Raw genomic sequence first — 21,074 nt, 5'->3', positions numbered from 1 at the left:
CCTTAGGTAGACTTGATGACTACAGAGTGAAACAGCATATTCTGATGTTGTCTGATGGTCTCATCTGCAATAAAGAATCATGCTGAAGATATTTCCAAGTCTCCTGGTCTTCTCCGCAAATTACCAACACTCTGCAATATCAATACAATATTGGTGTCAGACTCAAATTGTGCCCAGGCCACATTTCTATGAGCCCGGAAGGGCCATAATCAAAGTCTATAATTTTTTTTCATATTTAACATATTCTATGGTTGACTAACACCAATAATATACAAGCTCTGAAATTAGAATGTTTCTAGGAAAAAGAGGTCTAACAGAAACTATTAGTGTTTGCACTATTAGATAACATTTATTTATACTGATTATCATAAAAGTTATGAATATATTTTATGAATATATTCCTTTGTTTAATCACATTTTATTGGATACCAGCTGCTGTGATGAGAAACAGGTTTAACCAATTCCGATGCATTTTTCTTGTTTCTGTTTGAAAGCTCTTCACCAGTTAACTACACTATACAGACAGATATATGGAGGTGAGAGCCTGCTAGAGTTTATAGCAAAATAAAAGTAGAAAAGGATTTGTACAAATTTTCCCCTTATTATTAACGTGATTTTAATCATTTTCCATGGAACTGTCATAAATGGATTTCATGGCAACATTATTAATATGGAAAGATTGTTTGACAGTAAGTTGTGCCTTAAATGATTAAAATAACATCACCACTCCTACTGCTGTCTGACATCCACCTGAAATGCACAAGTGTATCACCAGTTTAATTGTACAGATGATAAAAACAATCATGGTTTTATTTTGTGTATTTCCTCATTCCACCGAAATTAACTTCTGGTTATGCCAGTGCCAGCACAACACACAACATGCTTCTGAATTGTTTTTAGATGCAAGAATGACTGACATCAAGTGCAGCACACATGCATTGATTTTAACCCACATTCAGACCACAGACTGCACATATACACAATGGTTTACAATAACTACCCCTCAGATGGCTACGCTATAGATTCTCAATTCTCGATAGTGTGAGCAGTACTGTACTACAGACAATTTCAGCATTATTTTTTCCAAGTTCACGCCTTGTGTTTGACATGTGTCATAATGCTTCCTTTTGACTAGCTTAAGTTTTTGGACTATTAAGTAAGCATGCTTTGAGACAGTTAGGTCCCCATGTGCAAACTTCATGTTCTGTTTGCTACTACCTCTGGTGCTGCCGCCTAGTGTGTAAGAAGAGATAGAGCTCATAATGAACATTAAATAGAAATATCACGATACACGATATGAGTGGCAAATTCATCTCAACAGTATTTTTTATCACAATATTCAAGACAGCAATACTCTGTCTTGAATATTGTATGAAATACCAGACAGAGAGAGATGGTGCATATTTATTAAGCTCAGTGCTGCTTCATAATTTGCACAATTTTGCTCCCTTGTCTCCTGGCCTATGGCATGGTGTGGCTTCAAATTTGTGATATTCGGATGACAAGGCAAGTGTTTTTCTGTTGCGCCACTCAGAAGGCCAGCATGAAGTAAAACTGACTAATTTTGTCAACTGCAGGATTTGTGATTTTTATTGTAATAATGTGATGGTTTTCTTGTAATAACATGGGTTTTTTCTGGTTAAAAAGGGATGTTTTTCTCATAATAACAAAATGGTTTTCTCATTATAATGAGATTTTCTTATTATAAGGGTGTGCTTTTTTAATATTGAGATAATGCTGAAAGGGTTTGTTTTTCTTGTGTAGCAGCATAGCACTCCACTCTGATAAAATAGAATTAAATTAGAATACATTGAAACAAAAGTAAATCGTATACTGTAGTAAACCCCCCCCCCCCCCAATACCTTAACTCTGTGCTTCTGATTATGGCCAAACCTGTTCCTCTCAAACGCAGACTGGCCAAATACAGATTGTTATCTGCCCAACAAGGAAGGGGAAATTTTAGACCACTTTTATTCCTATATAAAAGGGGCCCATTGATTGCTTTCTTGTGCTCCCCTCAGCATTTCTGACCATGCAGTAATCCAGATGGTGCCTTCATACAAATAGCTAAAGAAATTCAAATCAAGCAAAAATAGAGTCAGAAGGTGGACCCCTGAAGCAGTGGAAATGCTCAAGGATCGTATGGGCACCACTGACTGGGAATCTTTACAAGCATTCTGTGTCTCTTTGGATTATTATACTGTCTCCTGTTACATCTCATTCTGTGAGGCAAATATGCCTTCTTCACCAAAACTGTGGTTAAATTTAATCACAATAAGCCTTGGTTCACAAAGGGAGCTGAGAAGGAACAGAGAGGAGTACTAGATTGCTAAATAAAATCTCAATAAAGCAATCAGGTCAGCAACGCACAAGTATAAGGACAAAATTGAGTAAGCTTTTGAAAAACACAACAACTCCACAGTATGGCAATCACTTAAAACCATCACTGGCTACAAGAAAAAGTGTTCACAAGTAACACCATCCCCCAAGCTGGCTAACCAACTCAACGACTTTTATACTCCCCTTGAAGGTCAAAGTACTCAGCCATTCTCCACTCCACTCAACATCTGTCACTCCTCACCTGTCACAGTTGAGGAGAATGACATTTACAGATTATTCAAATGCCAGAACATCAGGAATGCAAATGGTGCAGATCAGAATCAAAAGGATTGATTTTCTTTAATGGGCAAGTTAGGTTTTTCTCTTGTAAATATATGTATTGGCTGGCTGTGATCATCGCTGAAGAAAGTGCTTCTTTTAAAAAATAAACTAGTGGCTAATACTTCTGCTTGAGTCTCATGTTTTGGGTCTGGCAGTTGGTCAACCAGGAGGCTGAGGGGAGCCCTTGCTTAGCTTACAAATGTACATCAATCACTTTCAGTTGGTTCTAACACTGATGGTGCCCCAAAATATTTCTTAATAGCACCTGAAAAATGACTATTATGACACCTGCTTTCATAAAAACTCCCAGAACTCCATGCCACAAGGAAACACCTGCATTGAACTTTATTTCCCAGCAGGATAACGGACTACAAACTCCACCACATGATCAGTCACATGACCCACTTCCAAGCTCATGTTCACCTGATTACAAACTCTGCACACCTGTTTCTAATCACACATTCTCTTTAAATACTGAACTTTTAAACACATTCAGTACTTAATGCTAGAAGTGATTCTAAACCTTTGGTCTCTCATCCCCTTCTGTATTGATCATGTTTTTTTTGTATACTTTCATTTGATGATCACATGACTTTTTTAATGTTTTTGATTGTGTATTTCTGTTTGCTCTTTGCTGTTTTTGCTCATCAAAAAATCTGCCTTTGCATCCAACACTAGTCTCAATCCTGACAATGGCCAATAGGCTACTTAGCATGGTAAAAGGTTTGAAATAAGTCATTGGTTGTGGTCTTCTGAAATTGTGGTCTTCTGATGAGAGTAGAAACTGCAATTTATATAACTAATTAGGTAAATAGTGTAACTAATGAAGCCATTTTAATGGTAATTTACCAGTGTTTTAGGTCAGATTTGTGTCTTCTACTTTTTTATTTTTGTGTTTTTAAACTCCAGATAGCTTCATGATTGCCACTTCTTCATGATCTTCTGACATTGGTTACACTCTTGTCACAAAATCATGAAGAAGTGGCAATCATGTAAATTGCAGTTTCTACTCTTTTCACACTGCAAGGGAGCCCCCAGAGAGTGCCTGATAACATACAATGATCAGGGATAATAATAAAACCACTGACAGGTGAAGTGAATAACATTGATTATCTCGTAGCACCGCCACATATTTTCTGTCTTATATACATGTTTTAAGTATTATTACTGTTAGCACATGTTAAAGGTTTTAGTCTGTCTTTGTTGCTGCCATACGATGTCATGGGGGGATAAGTACTTGCATGTATCGTGAGACTTGAAGAGACTTACGTGCATCTACCTCATCACGTAAGAACGTAGGTGTAAGCAGAAATGAACTTAAACCGGGAATCGACATTGTGAGGGGGAGTGCGCTACTGAGAGACCAAAAAAGGGTTGTGGATTATTGCTTCGCTTGGCTGAAGACAAAGCAACAGTAGATTAAAGGCAGATACTTTTCCTTTGCAAGTAGTTTCCATGTGAGGGAGGATTCGCCAGTGGCTGTGGTGTTCGGCGAAAGCAGAGGGATACGCTCACCAGTGATTAAGTTTTGGGTGAGGCCTACCCTAAACAAACTCTGAACATGTACATAGGCTTATACTGAGTACTGTTTATTAACAGCTAGAAGAACTGTAGGGAATTGGGGGTGTGTATATAGTGTTTTTGTTCCTTTGTATATATTCTTGTTTAATACACTTCTTCATTTTTCACATATTTTGGTGTCAGCTTTATTTTCTATGACTTTTACCATGGCCAAGGTCTGGATTTGTTTTTGTGACCAGGGCCTCTTAGAGGTGAGCCATTACAATCTTGTTACAGTGGCGCCTGTCAAGGGGTGAGATATATTAGGCAGCAAGTGAACAGTCAGTTCTTGAAGTTGATGTGTTGGAAGCAGGAAAAATGGGCAAGTGTAAGGACATGAGCAGCTTTGACAAAAGCCAAACCCCATTGGCTAGACTACTGGGTCAGAGCATCTCCAAAACGACAGGTCTTGTGAGGTGTTCCTGAGATTCAGTGGTTAGGACCTACCAAAACTGGTCCAAAGAAAAGCAACCGGTCAACATGCAACAGGGACATGGGCACCCAAAACTCACTGACGCATGTGGGGAGCAAAGGCTAGCCCATCTGATCAGATCCCACCAAAGAACTACTGCAGCACACATTGCTGAAAATGTCAATGGTGACTATGATAGAAAGGTGTCAGAACACACAGTGCATCACAGCTTGCTGCGTATGGGGCTGTGTAGCCTCGGAGTGTCCACGCTGACCCCTGTCCACCGTCGAAAGCACCTACAATTGGTAGGTGAGCTTCAGAATTGGACCATTGCGCAATTGAAGAAGGTGGCCTGGTCTAATAAATCATGTTTTCTTTTATACCATGTGGATCGCTGGGTGCGTGTGCATCGCTTACCTGGTGAAGAGATGGTGCCAGGATGCACTATAGGAAGAAGGCAAGCTGGCAGAGGCAGTGTGTTGCTCTGGGCAATGTTCTGCTGGGAAACCTCAGGTCATGGCATTCAGGTGGATGTTATTTTGACACATATCATCTACCTAAACATTGCTGCAGACCAAGTACACTCATTCATGGCAATGGTATTCCCTAATGGCAGTGGCCTCTTTCACCAGAATTATGCACCCAGCCACACTGCAAAAATTGTTCGCGAATGGTTTGAGGAACATTATATGTTGTTCGAGAGTTCAAGATGTTGACTTGGTGTCCAAATTCCCCAGATCTCAATCCGATCAAGCATCTGTGTTGGACAAACAAGTCCGATCCATAGAGGCCCCACCTTGCAACTTACAGGACTTAAAGGATCTGCTGCTAACGTCTTGGTGCCAGAGACCACAGCACATGGAAGTCTTGGGGAGTCTATGCCTTAATGGGTCGGAGCTGTATTGGGGCACAAGGGATATCTATTATAAAATTGTATATCTATTATAAAACTCATGGGGGGACTCCTGGTGGTCTGGGGGCCCTAAGTGACCACTTAGACCATTGTTGACTCATTATTGTTACTAATTGAGTCGTATTATAGTTATGTCACCTGTGAATTTTACCAGCTCGACAAAATGGCCAATGGATGTGCATTCATTGGTGTACAAGGATAACAGGAGAGGTGAGAGCACACAGCCTTGTGGAGCCCCAGTGCTGATGGATAGGGGTTCTGACTGGTAGGGTCCAAGCTGCACAAACTGTCTCCTGTCTGTTAGGAACTCTACAATCCACTAACAGAAGGAGGGGTCCACACTCAGTTGTAGCAGTTTGCTGTAGAGTCATTACTGTATTAAAGGCAGATCTGAAGTCCACAAACATGACTTTGGTATAGTAGCCTGAAGTGTCCAGATGATTGAGGACATAGTGTAGACTCAGGTGGACTGCATCATTAGCGGAACAATTTGCTCTATAAGCAAACTACATTGGGTCAAAGAGGGGGTCAGTAACAGACTTAAGAAGAGAGAACCAGCTATTCAAAACATTTTATGACAACTGATGGTAAGGCCACAGGCCTGTAGTGATTTAGGCAGGTTATACTGTCTTTCTTTAGAATGGGGTTAAAAATCTCAGTGAAAACAAAGGTTAGCTGGCTTGCAGTGATCTAGTGTGCCAGGTGGAATTCTATCTTGACATTCCATCATGATGTCACCCCAAGAGGCACACACTGTGTTTTGGTGGCTTTTGATGAGACTGCGAAATAGAAAATCTCCTACTTAAATGATTACAGGCCAGTTGCTTTGACATTTGTAATCACCCAGTGCTTTGAAAGATTAATTCTGCACCATTCTGCACCAATTCTGCATTCAATATCATGATTGATGCCCTTCTAGATCCTCTTCAGTTCGCATATAAAGCTAACAGGTCTGTAGACAATGCCATAAACTTTGTGTTGCACTACATCCTGCAGCATCAGTCCTACCTTTTGATAAAGTGAGGCAGCTTAACATATCTCCAAATGTCTGCAGCTGGATTATTCTGTTTCCAACAGGAAACAGTACCCAGGACAGATCTCAGACCTACTCTACTTCAACACCAGTACTCCACAAGGATGCACACTTTCTCCCTTGCTCTACTCACTGTACACCAACTACTGTACTTCTGAGAGTGACTCCATCAAGCTCAGAAACACCAACACAATCACCAAGAAGGCTCTGCAACAGCTAAACAAATTTGTCACAGAAGCTACTGGAAAGCTATGTTAGAATCAATAGTCCTCCATTTCTCTCTGGTTCAGGTTTGCAACTTCATATTCCAAATGCAAGCTACAGCGCATCATCAGAAGTACACAAAAAAATGACTGAGCTTTCAGTTCCCCACCCTCACTGACCTACACTCATGCAGGTTGAAGAACTGAGCAGGGAAACTCATGGTTGACTCCACACATTCCAGCCACCTCCTTTTTCAGCATTTCCCTTCAAAAAGGAAACCCAGAATAAGAGCCCTGAAATCCTGTACCAGTCCACACAGGTTCTTCCCACAGTCTACAATCCTTCTCAATAAAGATCCTTCCCACATTCTTCCCCTCTGACATTTAGTACAACTCACTTTAATACACTTACACCTTATGAGATGAGTCGAATGGAGCATTATATCTTACATGAACTTGTTCATGTGATTTTTCAATTGCATATCTGTGAAGTGATATTTAAACCTTTCTTTGCTATGTGTTCATTCCTCAGTGAAGTCATGCCTGTTTACCCCATCTAGATATTTACAAATTGATGTGTTAAACAACTTAAAACATGGCACCTATTGCTTGAACCTACCCATTTTCAAGTGATCAAAAATATTGGAACATGTTGTGCCCTGTTAGATTAATTGTTTAAATAATTAATAGCTCTGAATCTCTACTCTTGGTTTGAGCCTTGGTTTGTGCCTGTATGACTGCATTTGTTGTTAAAAAAGATAAACTAAGACGAAGACCAGAGAGCTCTAAATCGGAGAAAAGCAAGCCATTTTGCAGCTGAGAAAACAGCCATTACACAAGCATTGGGCATAGCCAATACAACAATTTGGAATGTGCTGAAAAATAAACAACCCACTGGTGTGCCAAAAACCAGACATCAAACAGGTCAGCCAAGGAAAACAACAGCAGTTGATGGTATCACAATCCACTGTTCAAAGAAGACTTTGAGAGCAGAAATATAGAGACCATACCACAAGGTGCAAACCACTCATCAGCAGTAAAAATCAGAAGGCCAGATTGGAATTCTCAAAGAAATACAGAGATGAGCCACAAAAGTTCTATAACCAAGATTAACCTGTACCAAAGTGATAGAAAGGCCAAGGTGTAGAGAAAGTATGGATCTAATCTAATCCAAAACATACAAGCTCACTGGTCAAGAATGGTGGGGAGGTGTCATGGCTTGGGCTTGCATGAATTCAGATGTCTACAGAAATATTCTGTCTGCCTATTTACAAAAAATGCATCCAATCTAATTGGGAGGAATGTCATCATGCAGCAAGGCACTGCCAACACAACAAAGGACTTCATCAGGGTTTCCTGAAGGTTTTAAACTGTGGTACAAGCCTGGAAAAGCATCACAAAAGAAAATTATATTAGGAAGAAACCTTGAGAGGAACCAGGCTCAAAAGGGAACCCATCCTCATCTGGGTGCAATGGATAGTGCGATTATAAATAAATCCCTTCTATTATTGTGTACTATATGGACAAATAGTGCAATTGTGCGACCAATAAATTCATCACAGTTTTCGCAAGAAGTCCGGTTGGTTAAATATATCCACTGTCCACTGATGGAGTCCTGAGTTCGAAGCTGCTCGTGGCAACTGCAGCCCCAAAGCCACTACAGCAATCGCAGTACCAAGCCATTACAGTACAGCTCCCCATATGTGATCCCCAAGCCATCTCCACAGCCCCCAGGTGGCACCATCCCCAGCAATCAAAACAGTTCTTCAGGCTGTCCATATGGGGCCACCCCCAGCAGCAGCGAGTGAACTCAACCGATGAGAACTCCAACCAGAAGTAGGGCATCAGGATGGGTCAAGCAGCGAGGAGGAGCAGAAGGTGCATCAGGATGGGTCAGGCAGCGAGGAGGAGCAGAAGGGGTCAGTAACATGTGTAGCTCAACAGAGACTGAGGGAGAGAGAGAGAGATGGAGAGAGAGGAAGAGATTATTAGGTAAGTTTTTGTCCTCTAGTGGTTAAGATGGTGCCGCAGATGGCTGCCTCAGTGTTTTGGTGCGCTCTTCTATGTCTCTTTTTTTGTTTTAATTTAGTTTTCTGCCACTGCTCTGGTGGCTCCTACTCCAGGGAGGAGCTCATGAACATCAGAGCTACTACCCCTGTGGACCTTTTTCCGACTTTTCTGGCTTCTACCGTTGATTTACTGGCTATTTTGATCAAGGACGCTCGTAACAAAGTGAGGCTCCGCAGAAGAGGTAAACGCTCAGGTGTGCTTGTGCGTCTCCGACGGCGCGGATTACGCACCGCACTTCCCGGGATATTCCTCTCTAACGTGCGCTCACTTTGCAACAAAATAGACGAGATGACACTGCTGCTGAATGAAAATAGAGACTTTTCTACGTCCTGTGTTTTGTGCTTCACGGAATCGTGGCTGTGTGATCTTATACCGGACTCTGAGCTCCAGCTGAGCGGATTTCAACTCTACAGAGCGGACAGACACATGGAGCTTTCCGGCAAAAAAAAGGAGGTGGAATCTGTTTTTATATCAACAGCGGCTGGTGCAACAATGTTACTGTACTGTCTCAGCATTGTTCCCCAGACCTGGAGGCCTGCATCATTAACTGCAAACTCGCCCCGCAAGTTCTCCTCATTCATTCTCGTCGGTGTTTACATCCCGCCGCAAGGTAATGCGCGTGGGGCGCAGCGTGCACTGGCTGACGAGATACTGAGTGTGGAACGGACAAACCCGGGCACCTTGGTTATTGTACTAGGAGATTTTAACAAAGTTAATCTCTCCCACGAACTCCCCAAATACAAACAGTTCATTAAGTGCCCGACTAGAGAGGGGCATGTACTGGACCACTGCTACACCACCATCAGCGGTGCTTATCGTGATGTCCCTCGCGCTGCACTGTGTCAGTCAGACCACATCATGGTACACTTGATTCCGGCATACAGGCAGAAGCTAAAACTCTGCAAACCTACTGTGAGGACATCAAAGAAGTGGACTACTGAGGCTGTGGGGGAACTGCAGGAATGTCTGGACTGTACAAACTGGGAAGTTTTCAGGTCTGCCACCAATAGTCTGGACGAGTACACGGACACTGTGACGTCCTACATTAACTTTTGTGAGGACAGCGTCATTCCATCACACACCAGGGTGAGTTACAACAATGATAAACCCTGGTTCCCAGCTAAACTCAGACAGCTAAGGTCAGAGAAAGAGGCTGCATTCAGAAGTGGGGACAAAGACAAATACAAAGAGGCCAAGTACACCATCGACAAACCTGAGTGAACGTGTGAGAGTGGGGGGGCGACAGCATCCAAACATCCCAGTTCACCACAACACTCTATGCCTGTGAACCCTCCAGACCTGCCCCTGTACCTAAGAAAAAACTATTCACAAAAGGCTTGACTAAACAAATACTGTATGTTTTCAGCCTAGGCTTAAACACTATACTGTGTCTGAGCCCCGAACACTAAGTGGAAGGCTGCTCCATAACTGTGGGGCTTTGTAAGAGAAAGCTCTACCCCCAGCTCAGCCTTTGCTGAAACATACAACTGTGTATCATCAGCGTAACAGTGGAAGCTAATACCATGCTTACGGATAATTTTGCCCAGAGGTAGCATATATAGAGAAAAGAGCAGTGGGCCTAAAACAGAGCCTTGTGGGACACCAAACTTTACCTTAGTATGAGAAGAGAAGTCACCATTTATGTTTACAAACTGATAACGATCAGTCAAATAAGACCTGAGCCAGGAAAGGGCTGTTCCTTTAATGCCTACTACATTTTCTAGTCTATCGAGGAGAATAGCATGATCAATGGTATCAAAAGCTGCACTAAGGTCAAGCAGCACAAGCAAGGAGACACAACCCTGATCAGAGGCCAGTAGTAAGTCATTTACAACTTTTACCAGTGCTGTCTCTGTGCTATGATGAGGCCTAAATCCTGACTGATACATTTCATGAATGTTATTCCTATGTAAGTATGAGCATAGCTGCTGTGCTACAACTTTTTCTAGGACCTTGGAGATAAAGGGGAGGTTTGATATTGGTCTATATTTAGACAGCTGATAGGGGTCAAGGTCAGGTTTTTTAATCAAGGGCTTGATAACTGCTAATTTAAAAGATTTAGGTACATAGCCAATGCTAAGGGAAGAATTGATTATCTTTAAAAGCGGTTTGATTGTTTCAGGAATTATCTGTTTGAGGAAACAAGTAGGTAAAGGATCTAGTATACAGGTTGATGATTTTGATGATGAAATTAGTGAAATTAGTTCAGTCTCTTCAAAGGGAGTAAAAAGTTGTAATTGTTGATCTAATATTATTATATTATCATCTACAGGGTTAGTTATAAAACTGTCCGGTTTTAAGTTAATAGTCTGAATTCCTTGCCTGATATTTTCAATTTTACCACTAAAAAAATTCATGAAGTCATCGCTGCTATATAATGATTGTGTGCGTGTTTCTGTTGTGGCCTTATTCCGAGGTAATTTTGCTACAGTATTAAATACAAATCTAGGATTATTTCTGTTATCTTCAATTAGGGTGGAGAGATACATTGATCTAGCAGCACTAAGAGCTTTCCTATAGCTCAAAAGGCTCTCCTTCCATGCTATTTGAAATACTACCGATTTAGTTTGACGCCATTTACGTTCTAGTTTTCAAGTGGTCTGTTTTAAAGTTCGTGTGTGATCGCTATACCAGGGTGCTAGCTTTTTCTCCCTAATTATTTTTCTTTTAAGTGGAGCTACCTTATCTAGCGAGTTGCAGAACGTTGATTCTAAGCATTCAGTTGCCTGGTCAAGTTCTTTGGGATCAGACGGTGATCCAATCATGGTTGATAAATCTGGGAGATTACTGATAAAACTCTGTGCAGTTGTTGACGTGAACGTATATTTGACACGGTGACGTGGCAAGGTGCATATATTATGATTAAGACACATTTTAAATGAGATGAGGTAATGATCTGAGATAGCTTCAGACTGTGGACATGAGATTATATTTTCTATATTTAATCCGAATGTTAGTATTAAATCAAGAGTGTGACAACCACTATGGGTGGGTCCTATTATATTCTGAATAACCCCTACCGAATCTAGAATGGACACAACTGCTGTTCTCAGAGGGTCATCTGGATTATCAAAATGAATATTAAAGTCTCTAACAATTAATGCTTTGTCTAAAGAAACAACCAGGTTAGAGATGAAATCCGCAAATTCACATAGGAATTCCGAATATAATACTGGAATCACCTGGGTAGACTTATTTTTAGTGGCTACATATGTTATGATAGAATAAAGAACTTCAAATGCGTTGAATTTATGACTAGGTTTTGTGTGACACCTAGATTATCATTATAAATGACTGCGACGCCTACTCCTTTGCCAGTTAGACGGGGCTGATGTATGTAACTGTACCCTGGAGGACTAGCTTCATTTAATGCTACAAACTTAATCCACGTTTCTGTTAAACATAGTACATCAAACTCCTGATCAGTAATGATTTCATTAACAATAAGTGCTTTAGACATAAGAGATCTAATATTCAACAGTCCTAGCTTCAGATCCACGGTGCTGGCTATGCATTCGGTTTGATTTAATTTTATGTTAATTAGGTTACTAAAACAAATTGTCTGAGTATGTCTATAATTTTGTTTAGCTTGGGGAACAGACACAGTCTAAATACGGTGGAACCTAAGTGACGACTCAGTGCAGCTAGCAGACGGTCGGTTTAGCCTGCTTGTCTGCTCCCTGGCCTTGGCCCTGGATTGTCACCGATTAACTAAGCCTGTTCTGAGACTATGTGCTATGCTGCAAGAAATGAGAGCAGCACCTTCCCGAGTGGGATGGACACCGTCCCGCCCTAACAGGCCAGCCTTCCCTCAAAGTTAGTCCAATTATCTATAAAGCCCACATTGTTTTCGGACCACCTGGACATCCAGCAGTTCAGCGACCATAACCTGCTGTAAGCTACATCGCCACGCCGCATTGGGATGGGGCCAGAGCATACTACTGCATCGGACATCGCCTTCGCTAATTTACACACCTATACCAAGTTACTCTTAGTAACCTCAGACTGCCAAAGGTGTATATCATTAGCTGCTACCTGAATAACTATCTTTGAGAACCTGTGCTTGCCTAAGGAGAGTGCTTCACTGAGGAGAGCAAACCTGTTGGACACGTGAAGCGTAGAGGAGTGGTGCTCCCGTGGGCGAGCCTTAGCGTTAGCGTTGGCTTTGCGATTTTGCCGCCGAGTCGTCACCCATTCGCTCCGCTGTGAGGGCTCTAATGCCAGAGTTGGGGGATTGCTAACTCCGCCTAAGGCATCCAGACTTTCCCCTACAGAAACTACACTGCTCTCACTCTCACTAACCCTCTCTAGAGCCTGGATGCGCACCTCTAATGCTGCAATATTCTCCGTCAGAGAGCTAACTAACATGCATTTATCACAAATAAAGCTATTACTAACAACGGAAGAAGAATGACTAAACATCCTACACTCAACACACTGAACAAGCTGAATGTTAGACATGCTGTTTAACGCACCTTAGTCGAAGATTTGTTGATATTATTGTAGACGGCGTGGATCCGGTGTGGATGGCCTCCGCTCGCTGTCTTGACAAAATACAAAAGCGCACTTCGAGAGAAAAAAAACCCCAAAAAACTTTGAGACTATATTTTTCTCACCTTTGGTCTACCACCAAACGTACCATTCAAAGTTGTTTAACACATCTAAATGTAAATATCAGGAAATAAAATGTGAAATTCTGATATATCATCTCATATTCATCTTTTGATCTCAAACCCAAATGTGTTCAATGTATAGCAAAAACCAAATCTCATCTGATGACTAGTGTGCCAACAGATGATAAACCTTTCAGGGGAGATAGGGGAGAACTAGGCTAGTGGATGGCGTGGTTACACATGCAAGCCATGGTCACCCAGAGCTGCAACACCAGTTTAAGTTCCCTTAACTCCTCTTCAAAAGTGTTACAATCAATCTACAAAGCACAGCCAGCGAATGAAACTCTACATTCTCAGTTAGTTGTAAGCATCTTAATTTGTTTATTTATTGATTAAAATTTTCATTTCATTTAACCCTTTAAAATCACAATGTGATTAGATAAAGAAAAAGATATAATTTTGTTTAATTATAAATTAACTTGGTTGTTGCAAAGGGATGTTTAATATGTGATGCCATATGCATTATTTGATTACTTTGGAAAGACCTTAACATGGTTCAAAAATTTCAGAAACTGTTCTCTTATTTCTTTGGTTCTTACTCCATAAATAATTGGATTAAAACAGCTTGGAAAAAGCAAGTACATTGTACTCAGGAAGACACGGCTGGAAGGGGAGACGTTGTTTCTTATTCTGTATGACATAAATGCAATTAATGCAAATGTCAGACTAACTGTCATGACAATTATATGAGTAATGCAGGTGTTAACAGCCTTTAAGCAGGTTTTGCCAGATCTCAGGATAGAAGAAAATATTGCTATATATGATATTATAATGAAAATAAAATCAGCAGTTATTGTAAGAAAAACAGCCGAAAGCCCTATTGCATTGTTAATGGAAATATCTCCACATGCTAGCTGAACCAATGCCATGTGTTCACAAAAACAATGATCTATTTCATTTGTTGCACAAAAAGTCAATTTTCCAGCCCAAAAAACCATTGTGGTAATTAAGAACACATTTCTGATAACTGGAAAAATAATAAACTTTAGAAAATTGGTCATTCGCATGTAGTTGTGGTAATAAAGAGGTTTGCATATAGCAAAAAAACGATCCAGAGCCATCCACAGCAGTATAGTAGATTGAAATGTACCAGCACAATGAATAAAAAACATTTGAACCAAACAGCCCACTAGTGAAATTCCTTTCCAGTTAAATAAGAAACTTAGCAGCATATTTGGTATACAAAATAGTGGCAAAGAAAGGTCCAATACTGCCATAAGGCCAATTAGTATACACATAGGAGAGTGAAGAGCCCTTTGAGATATAATTAAATATATGAGTGTAAGGTTTGAAATACAAGATAATAAAAACATAAGAAGATAGGGAAGGGAAAGAATGGGCCCCCATTCTTCCAAATCATGAAAACCAGTAAGTGTAAAAGTTGTGAATGAAATATTTTGTACAGGAGCCAACATTGTCTCAAGATTTCTAAGATGTCAGATCTGCCACCTCATATGTAAAGTTATGAATAGTCTGGGGTGCATAAAAATTGTAGATATTTTTATGAAAAAATTTTTTAAAAAGATTCAATGAAATTTCTGTCAAGATTTACAGTTCTATGAATTTTGTACCATATCATGTTATCAGAAATGCCTTGCAAGCTGCACAGTTCCTTCAGGGAATCACCATTATCATAAAATATTCCAAATGATATAATTTCATTGCAGTATATTTGCCAAAACTACTACAGAAATAATAATGTTGCTCCCAATAATATATTCACCTAGAATAATCTCATGCTCATTACACAATACGTTTTGCAAGATAATCCAGTTGTCTAAGGAAACAAAAACACCTCTTTACATTGCTCATCTATTAAGGCTTTCTAGCTAATAGTTCACTGAATCATTTTCAAAGGGAAAAAAGCTAAAATGAAAAACACAGGCAAAAAGGATACTTTAAACTTAAACTGTGCAAAGGCAACCAAGCAATCTGGCATATATTACTTTTTGTAACATTGATGCACAGATGTGCCTTGTCTTATAATTGGTTAACACATGTCTTGTTTTGATTCTGGACACTCCAAAAACATATTCGTCTTGGTCTCTATATACTACTACTCTTGCGGTCCCATGTGGGTCTATCCTTTCTTTAGAATCTTGTGAGGAAACATGATGGATGAGCCCTGCTGATCCACACGTACCCTCCCATCCACACACATTATGCATTTCATCTTCACATCTGTATTCTGTTCCCCTCTCAAATGAGGATTACCAGAAGATTATGTAGGTAATAAGAAATTATTTAAGTTTGAAATAAAATTGAAGTCCTACAATTTTCAGAGTGTCTCCACTTTTCAAGTGCCAAATTTACTTACAGTAGTTCACAGTTTCCATTCTACTGAGGATAATTGACCCAAAAATTCAGTTGGTCCATAATTTTCTTCTAATAATGTCTGTACACCTATCTGGATGCTTTATCAGCAGTGGTGTAAACTGCTCCTTCAATCTATGAAATCGGCTGTGGAGAGCTAAAAACACATTTCACAAAGGCCAGAAATATTAATGGTGAGCTAGACAGGGCATGTGGCATCACTACTGTACATAGTTCCCCAAGGCCTGAAATACTGATCATGAGTTAGCCAGTCAATATATCATCACTAAGGGCACTTTCACACACAAAATTAAATGAACCAAATAAGCAAAAAAGCATGTATGGATGAAAGTGTACTCATAAAACTGTTTCATTCATTGGTCAGAAATATAGCAATGCAAAAAGGCAAACAAACTGTTGCCAAATTTCACACACAAATCACCAAAGCATGGTGAACATGGAGCCAGCAGTAAAAATCATCATATCACCTAATTATGGAAATAGAAAATGACGTGAACAGGTTATTGTTAGCACCTCAAAAATTTAACTACTGGAACAAAATCTCATCAATCTTCAAAGAGACATACTGGAATCATTATTGAATGATACCTTACTAGTAATACAGCAAGCAAATAATCATGATTATAAGGTTGTAAATTCTGAAAAAATAGAGGTGAAAGATGATTTATTTTACAAGAAACTGCAATCTAATCCAACTCAAAAGAGAAATAGAGTCATTATTAAAATCAGCTCTTATACACAATGGCTAAATATCTTAATAATGATAACCCATGAATCCCAGCAATTATCTAATGTTTGTAATTCTTTAACTGAGACTCCATTTTGACCTATTGCGTCTGTTACTGGCTCATCATCTCACCTTTATTGAAAACTCTTGTGTCAATCCATCTCAAGTGGTCCAATAAATGTACAAGAACGTGCAAAACGTTTATATGTGTACATTTAAAATGTTCTAGAGATACGTTTTTGTTCAAGGAACTAAGACCATCCTGAGCTGAGATATTGAGGTTTCTGTAAACAGCTGTATAACCAAAATCTGATGTGTTCCATGACACAAAGATAGCCATTGTTGTTAAACCAAGTGAAATAAAAAAACTGGTGCTTTTGCAATGCCAATACATAGAGGTGATCAGTCAGACATGGCTGACAAAACGCAAGAGTTTGCTGCCTAAAAAATTCTACAACAGTTATCCAGTTAATCCAGGAACTGCTGGATTTTACACACAGGACACAACACTTGTTTGCAAAGTATGCAAAGCCAATATTAGGTACTTTTGATGAAACACAATGACTTTGCTTAGCCAAAAAGAAAGCACCCTAAAAAGTATGCCAAAATCCAGATAACACAGGGAGGCATTTGAAAAATGGCACTGCTTATGAGGAAACAAGTAAGTGCTGGAAAGACATTACTGATGCTATAGAATATTTTAACCAAAAAATGTTAACCACAAAATGTGTACTCATATTTAATAATGTTTAATCCTCAATGTTATAGATGTATGAAACCAATATAGTGCAAATTGTTTCATTGTACCCAGCATCTCAGTAAAAGCCTTGCCGACTAGAACTGTGTGCATGGGACAGGGACTGAGTGCATGAGACACTGAGGCCCAAAAGTGACCTATATGACCTTACATATGCATGTGTAAGGTTCTGCCTGCATAAAGTGGGAAAACAGGAACAAGCTGTAAATTTAAGTGAGTAACGCTTCCTTAAACAATAAGTTCAGCATATGGGGTAATATGAAAACAGGATAAACATGTATGGGAATATTGTGTCTTGTTAAAAACAGGATGTGGAAGTTTTTTTATGTAAATGTATATAAGAATAACCTCTGATGAGTTGAGTAGCATTTTCACTGCAGATAACTGCTCAGCTGGTCTACTGGTCTACTAAAGTCTGCTGGCCTCATCACCCCTGCTCTCCGGAGTGATCTCTGCACCTTTGGTTAATCGTCATTATTTTCTACAACAATTCCATGCCATTTTACCTGGTCAGGGATATAATAACCATCAAAACAATTAAAATAATGGTTTTAAGTAACTTCTAAAGGTAGTTCATACTTTTTATAACGCAAATGTTTTTCTAACACCAAAATTACACAGATGTACAGAGAATGCTGGGAGAAGTGTATTAAAAACCAGAACGATGAAACATGAATAGCTTATTTTTAAAATATTTAATAAAAATGTAAATCCAGTTAATTAATTCTGTATTTAAACCAATTTAAATACTCCCTGGCCTGTCACTCACCTTTCCATTTATTGCATTTCTAAATACTGAAGACATTGTTAGATGTGACTTACAATTTTTTATATTTTTAAATATGCTAGATTGATTTTTGAAATTCTTTGTTTGTATTTTGAAGAAGTGCACTTTATTAAAATTATTTTGAAAAGGTACTTTGGCCTAAGTGGTCTAAGTGGACTTTTCCATTGAGGTCATGTTTCCTTGTAGATATCCTATGTTTCCTTCAATAGAAAAATTAGTTTGGTTGCTCTGTTCAGTAATTTTGCAATATAATCTTAAAAACCAACATGAAAAGTAATTTGTATTAGATTGTGGATCATGTGTATTTATGGTGATGCATACAATTTGAACCCTTTCTCCATCTTGCTAGAAGCGGCTTTGCAAGTATTGCTACATATCCGATGAACATCATTGGCATTCAACTTCCAGAGCTCTTGCAAATACTTCAATTAAGACTGTAGTGAATGAACTGGAAATGTTAAATTTCTTGTTATGAATGTATTTTTTCTTAGGTTAAACATTTAAAACTTTGTGTGCTGTTGAGTGTCCTCAGGGAGTCCTCTATGAAGATGACTTCAGTGGTTTCCATGGCTGTGGGAAGCTTTGGGAGAGGGATCAAACAACAGGCTTTTGAGAGTCAGTCTATTATGTTTAGTGAAATGGGAAGGTCAGTAATGAAGTCAGCCGAGATACCTGACCAGGGTCTTCAGGGAATAAGCTGAAGACGTTCAAGGAGGTCTGTGGATAACCGAAGAGAGGTATGGAATTGTGCACAGACAAGACAAGACTTCACAAATTGCTCAATGTCTTGAGACACAGAAGGCCACCAGAATTTATTCCCCACTAATATCTTAGTTCAATTAATGCCAGAGTGTCCAGAACTAAGGAAAGTGTGTACCCAGTGCATAATAAACACTACAGAATTCTGCGTTGTCACAAAAAAAGACTCATGAACAGCTGTACTAAAGTTGAACTCAGCTTCTAAGTGTTAACTGCCAGCCTCCACCTAATAACTAAACATTAGCATTAGACACTACTGTAAACTGCAATTATTTGCAAATACTTGAACTTTACTGCATTAGCTGTCATTACTAAAATTTATATTTTATATAAATTTATATCAGACTGTTATTTGTGCATTATTGCTATTTGCACATCTGCATTTTATCCACTGTATGTACCCACTGCATCACACTGCATGCATCATGCTGCTTAGCACTACCTGTATACTGTTTCTCTCAACTAACTGCACCATAATTCTTATTTATTTCATTTAACTTAGTTGTCATTTGCATTACTGGTGTGCATCATATTGTTTACCTTTACCTGTACACTGTTAACTTATTGTACCATAACCTTTTTCCTCATTTTAACTTATTTGCTATTTGCACTAATGTTTGGATGCCAACTGCATTTCGTTGTCTCTGTATTCATACTCTGACAATGACAATAAAGTTGAACCTAACCTAATGTTTTCTTGTATGAACCTGGTACACAGACCTTCTCTCGTGGGCACTCTGGTGGAGTGGGTTCATTGTTTTAAGCCTTTCTGATATCCTCCATTGATGTGACAGGACCAACAGTTCAGGATCCTGGTAAGATAAACTCTGGAGTTTTATTCATGTTTTGGTACATTCATGTAAACTCAGCAAACTCTTTATTACGAACACCTGTACACCTATCTTATTCATGCAATTATCTAATCCGTCAATTGTGTGGCAGGAGTGCAATGCATAAAATCACCCAGATACGGGCCAGCAGCTTCAGGTAATCACATCAACAATCAGAATGGGGAAAATTTCTGGGCTGGTTTGAAATTTCTATAACTACTGATCTCCTGAGATTTTCATGCAAACAGTCTCAAGAGATTATTCAGAATGGTGCAATAAAGAAAAAACAACCTGCTTTGTGTCAACAATCCAGGCTGGTGGAGGTGATATAATGGTGCATCCCTTCATGGCCACAATTTACCCATCTAATGGCTACTTCCAGCATGATATTGCACCATGTCACAAAGCAAAAGTCATCTCAAACTGGTTTCATGAACATGACAATGAGTTCAGTGTTTTTCAGTGGCCTTCCCAGTCACTGGATCTGAATCCAATAGAACACCTTTGGGATGTGGTAGAATGGGAGATTCGAAGTATGAAAGTGCACCTGAAAAATCTGCAGGTATTGTGTGATGCAATCATGTCAACATGGACCAGAATCTCAAAGGAATTTTTCCAATATCTTGTGGAATCCATGCCATGAAGAATTGAGGCTGTTTTGAGAGTAAAGAGAGGCCCTATCCAGTATTAGTATAGTGTTCCTAATAAATTGCTCAGTGGGTTTATATGGGATAGAGTATCTGCTATTGTACTCTTGTACTCAGGTCTATAAGTCAAGGTGAAGTTGAAACAGGTAAAGAAAAGTGTCCACCTGGTTTGTCATTGATTTGGCTGTTACCATGACATTGTGAGAGGGCTTCTCCAACTCCAGTTTCTGATGCATCAACTTTCACAACAAACTGATGTGAGGCACCTGGATGACGAAGAATAGGGGCACTAGGGAATCTTTCTTTGAGGGTCTGGAATGCTTTGGTGGCTTCACTGGACAATTTTAAGGTTCTGGGTTTCCCCTTCAGAATTCAATTCAATTCATTTTTATTTGTATAGCGCTTTTTACAAAGGTCATTGTCTCAAAGCACACTCCCTCGACCTCATGGAGAAGGGATGTCAGAAGGGCCACAAAGGAGCTGAAGCCTCAGATGAAGTGGCGATAGAAACTGGCAAATCCGAGGAAACTTTGGCGGTATGAGGCTTGGGCCAGTGTAGGATCTGAAGTGAACAGGCAAGGGAAGCAAAGAAGCCATAAAGCTAGGAATCCTGCTCCCAGACTTTGCAGACCCAAGTTAATTACCAATTGTTTACTGATTGCTGGATTTCAACTGTCCTGTGAACAATCAGCAACGGACAGGACATCC

At 39.6% G+C, this 21,074-nt stretch overlaps 1 protein-coding gene across 1 annotated transcript; it reads right to left on the bottom strand.

Moving 5' to 3' along the window:
• Positions 1 to 13,995: 13,995 nt before the first annotated feature.
• LOC113539347 (olfactory receptor 52K1-like) lies at positions 13,996 to 14,943 on the bottom strand. The gene has a single exon (XM_026935061.3). It carries the CDS (start codon positions 14,938 to 14,940, stop codon positions 13,996 to 13,998), a length of 945 nt encoding a protein of 314 aa, XP_026790862.2. The 5' UTR covers positions 14,941 to 14,943.
• Positions 14,944 to 21,074: the final 6,131 nt, after the last annotated feature.

This window comes from Pangasianodon hypophthalmus, chromosome 14 (genome assembly GCF_027358585.1).
Source record: "Pangasianodon hypophthalmus isolate fPanHyp1 chromosome 14, fPanHyp1.pri, whole genome shotgun sequence".
In the NCBI taxonomy this organism is placed as follows: domain Eukaryota; kingdom Metazoa; phylum Chordata; class Actinopteri; order Siluriformes; family Pangasiidae; genus Pangasianodon; species Pangasianodon hypophthalmus.
Note: the sequence above shows the minus strand (reverse complement) of the source record. Positions and strands in the feature narration are given on the sequence as shown.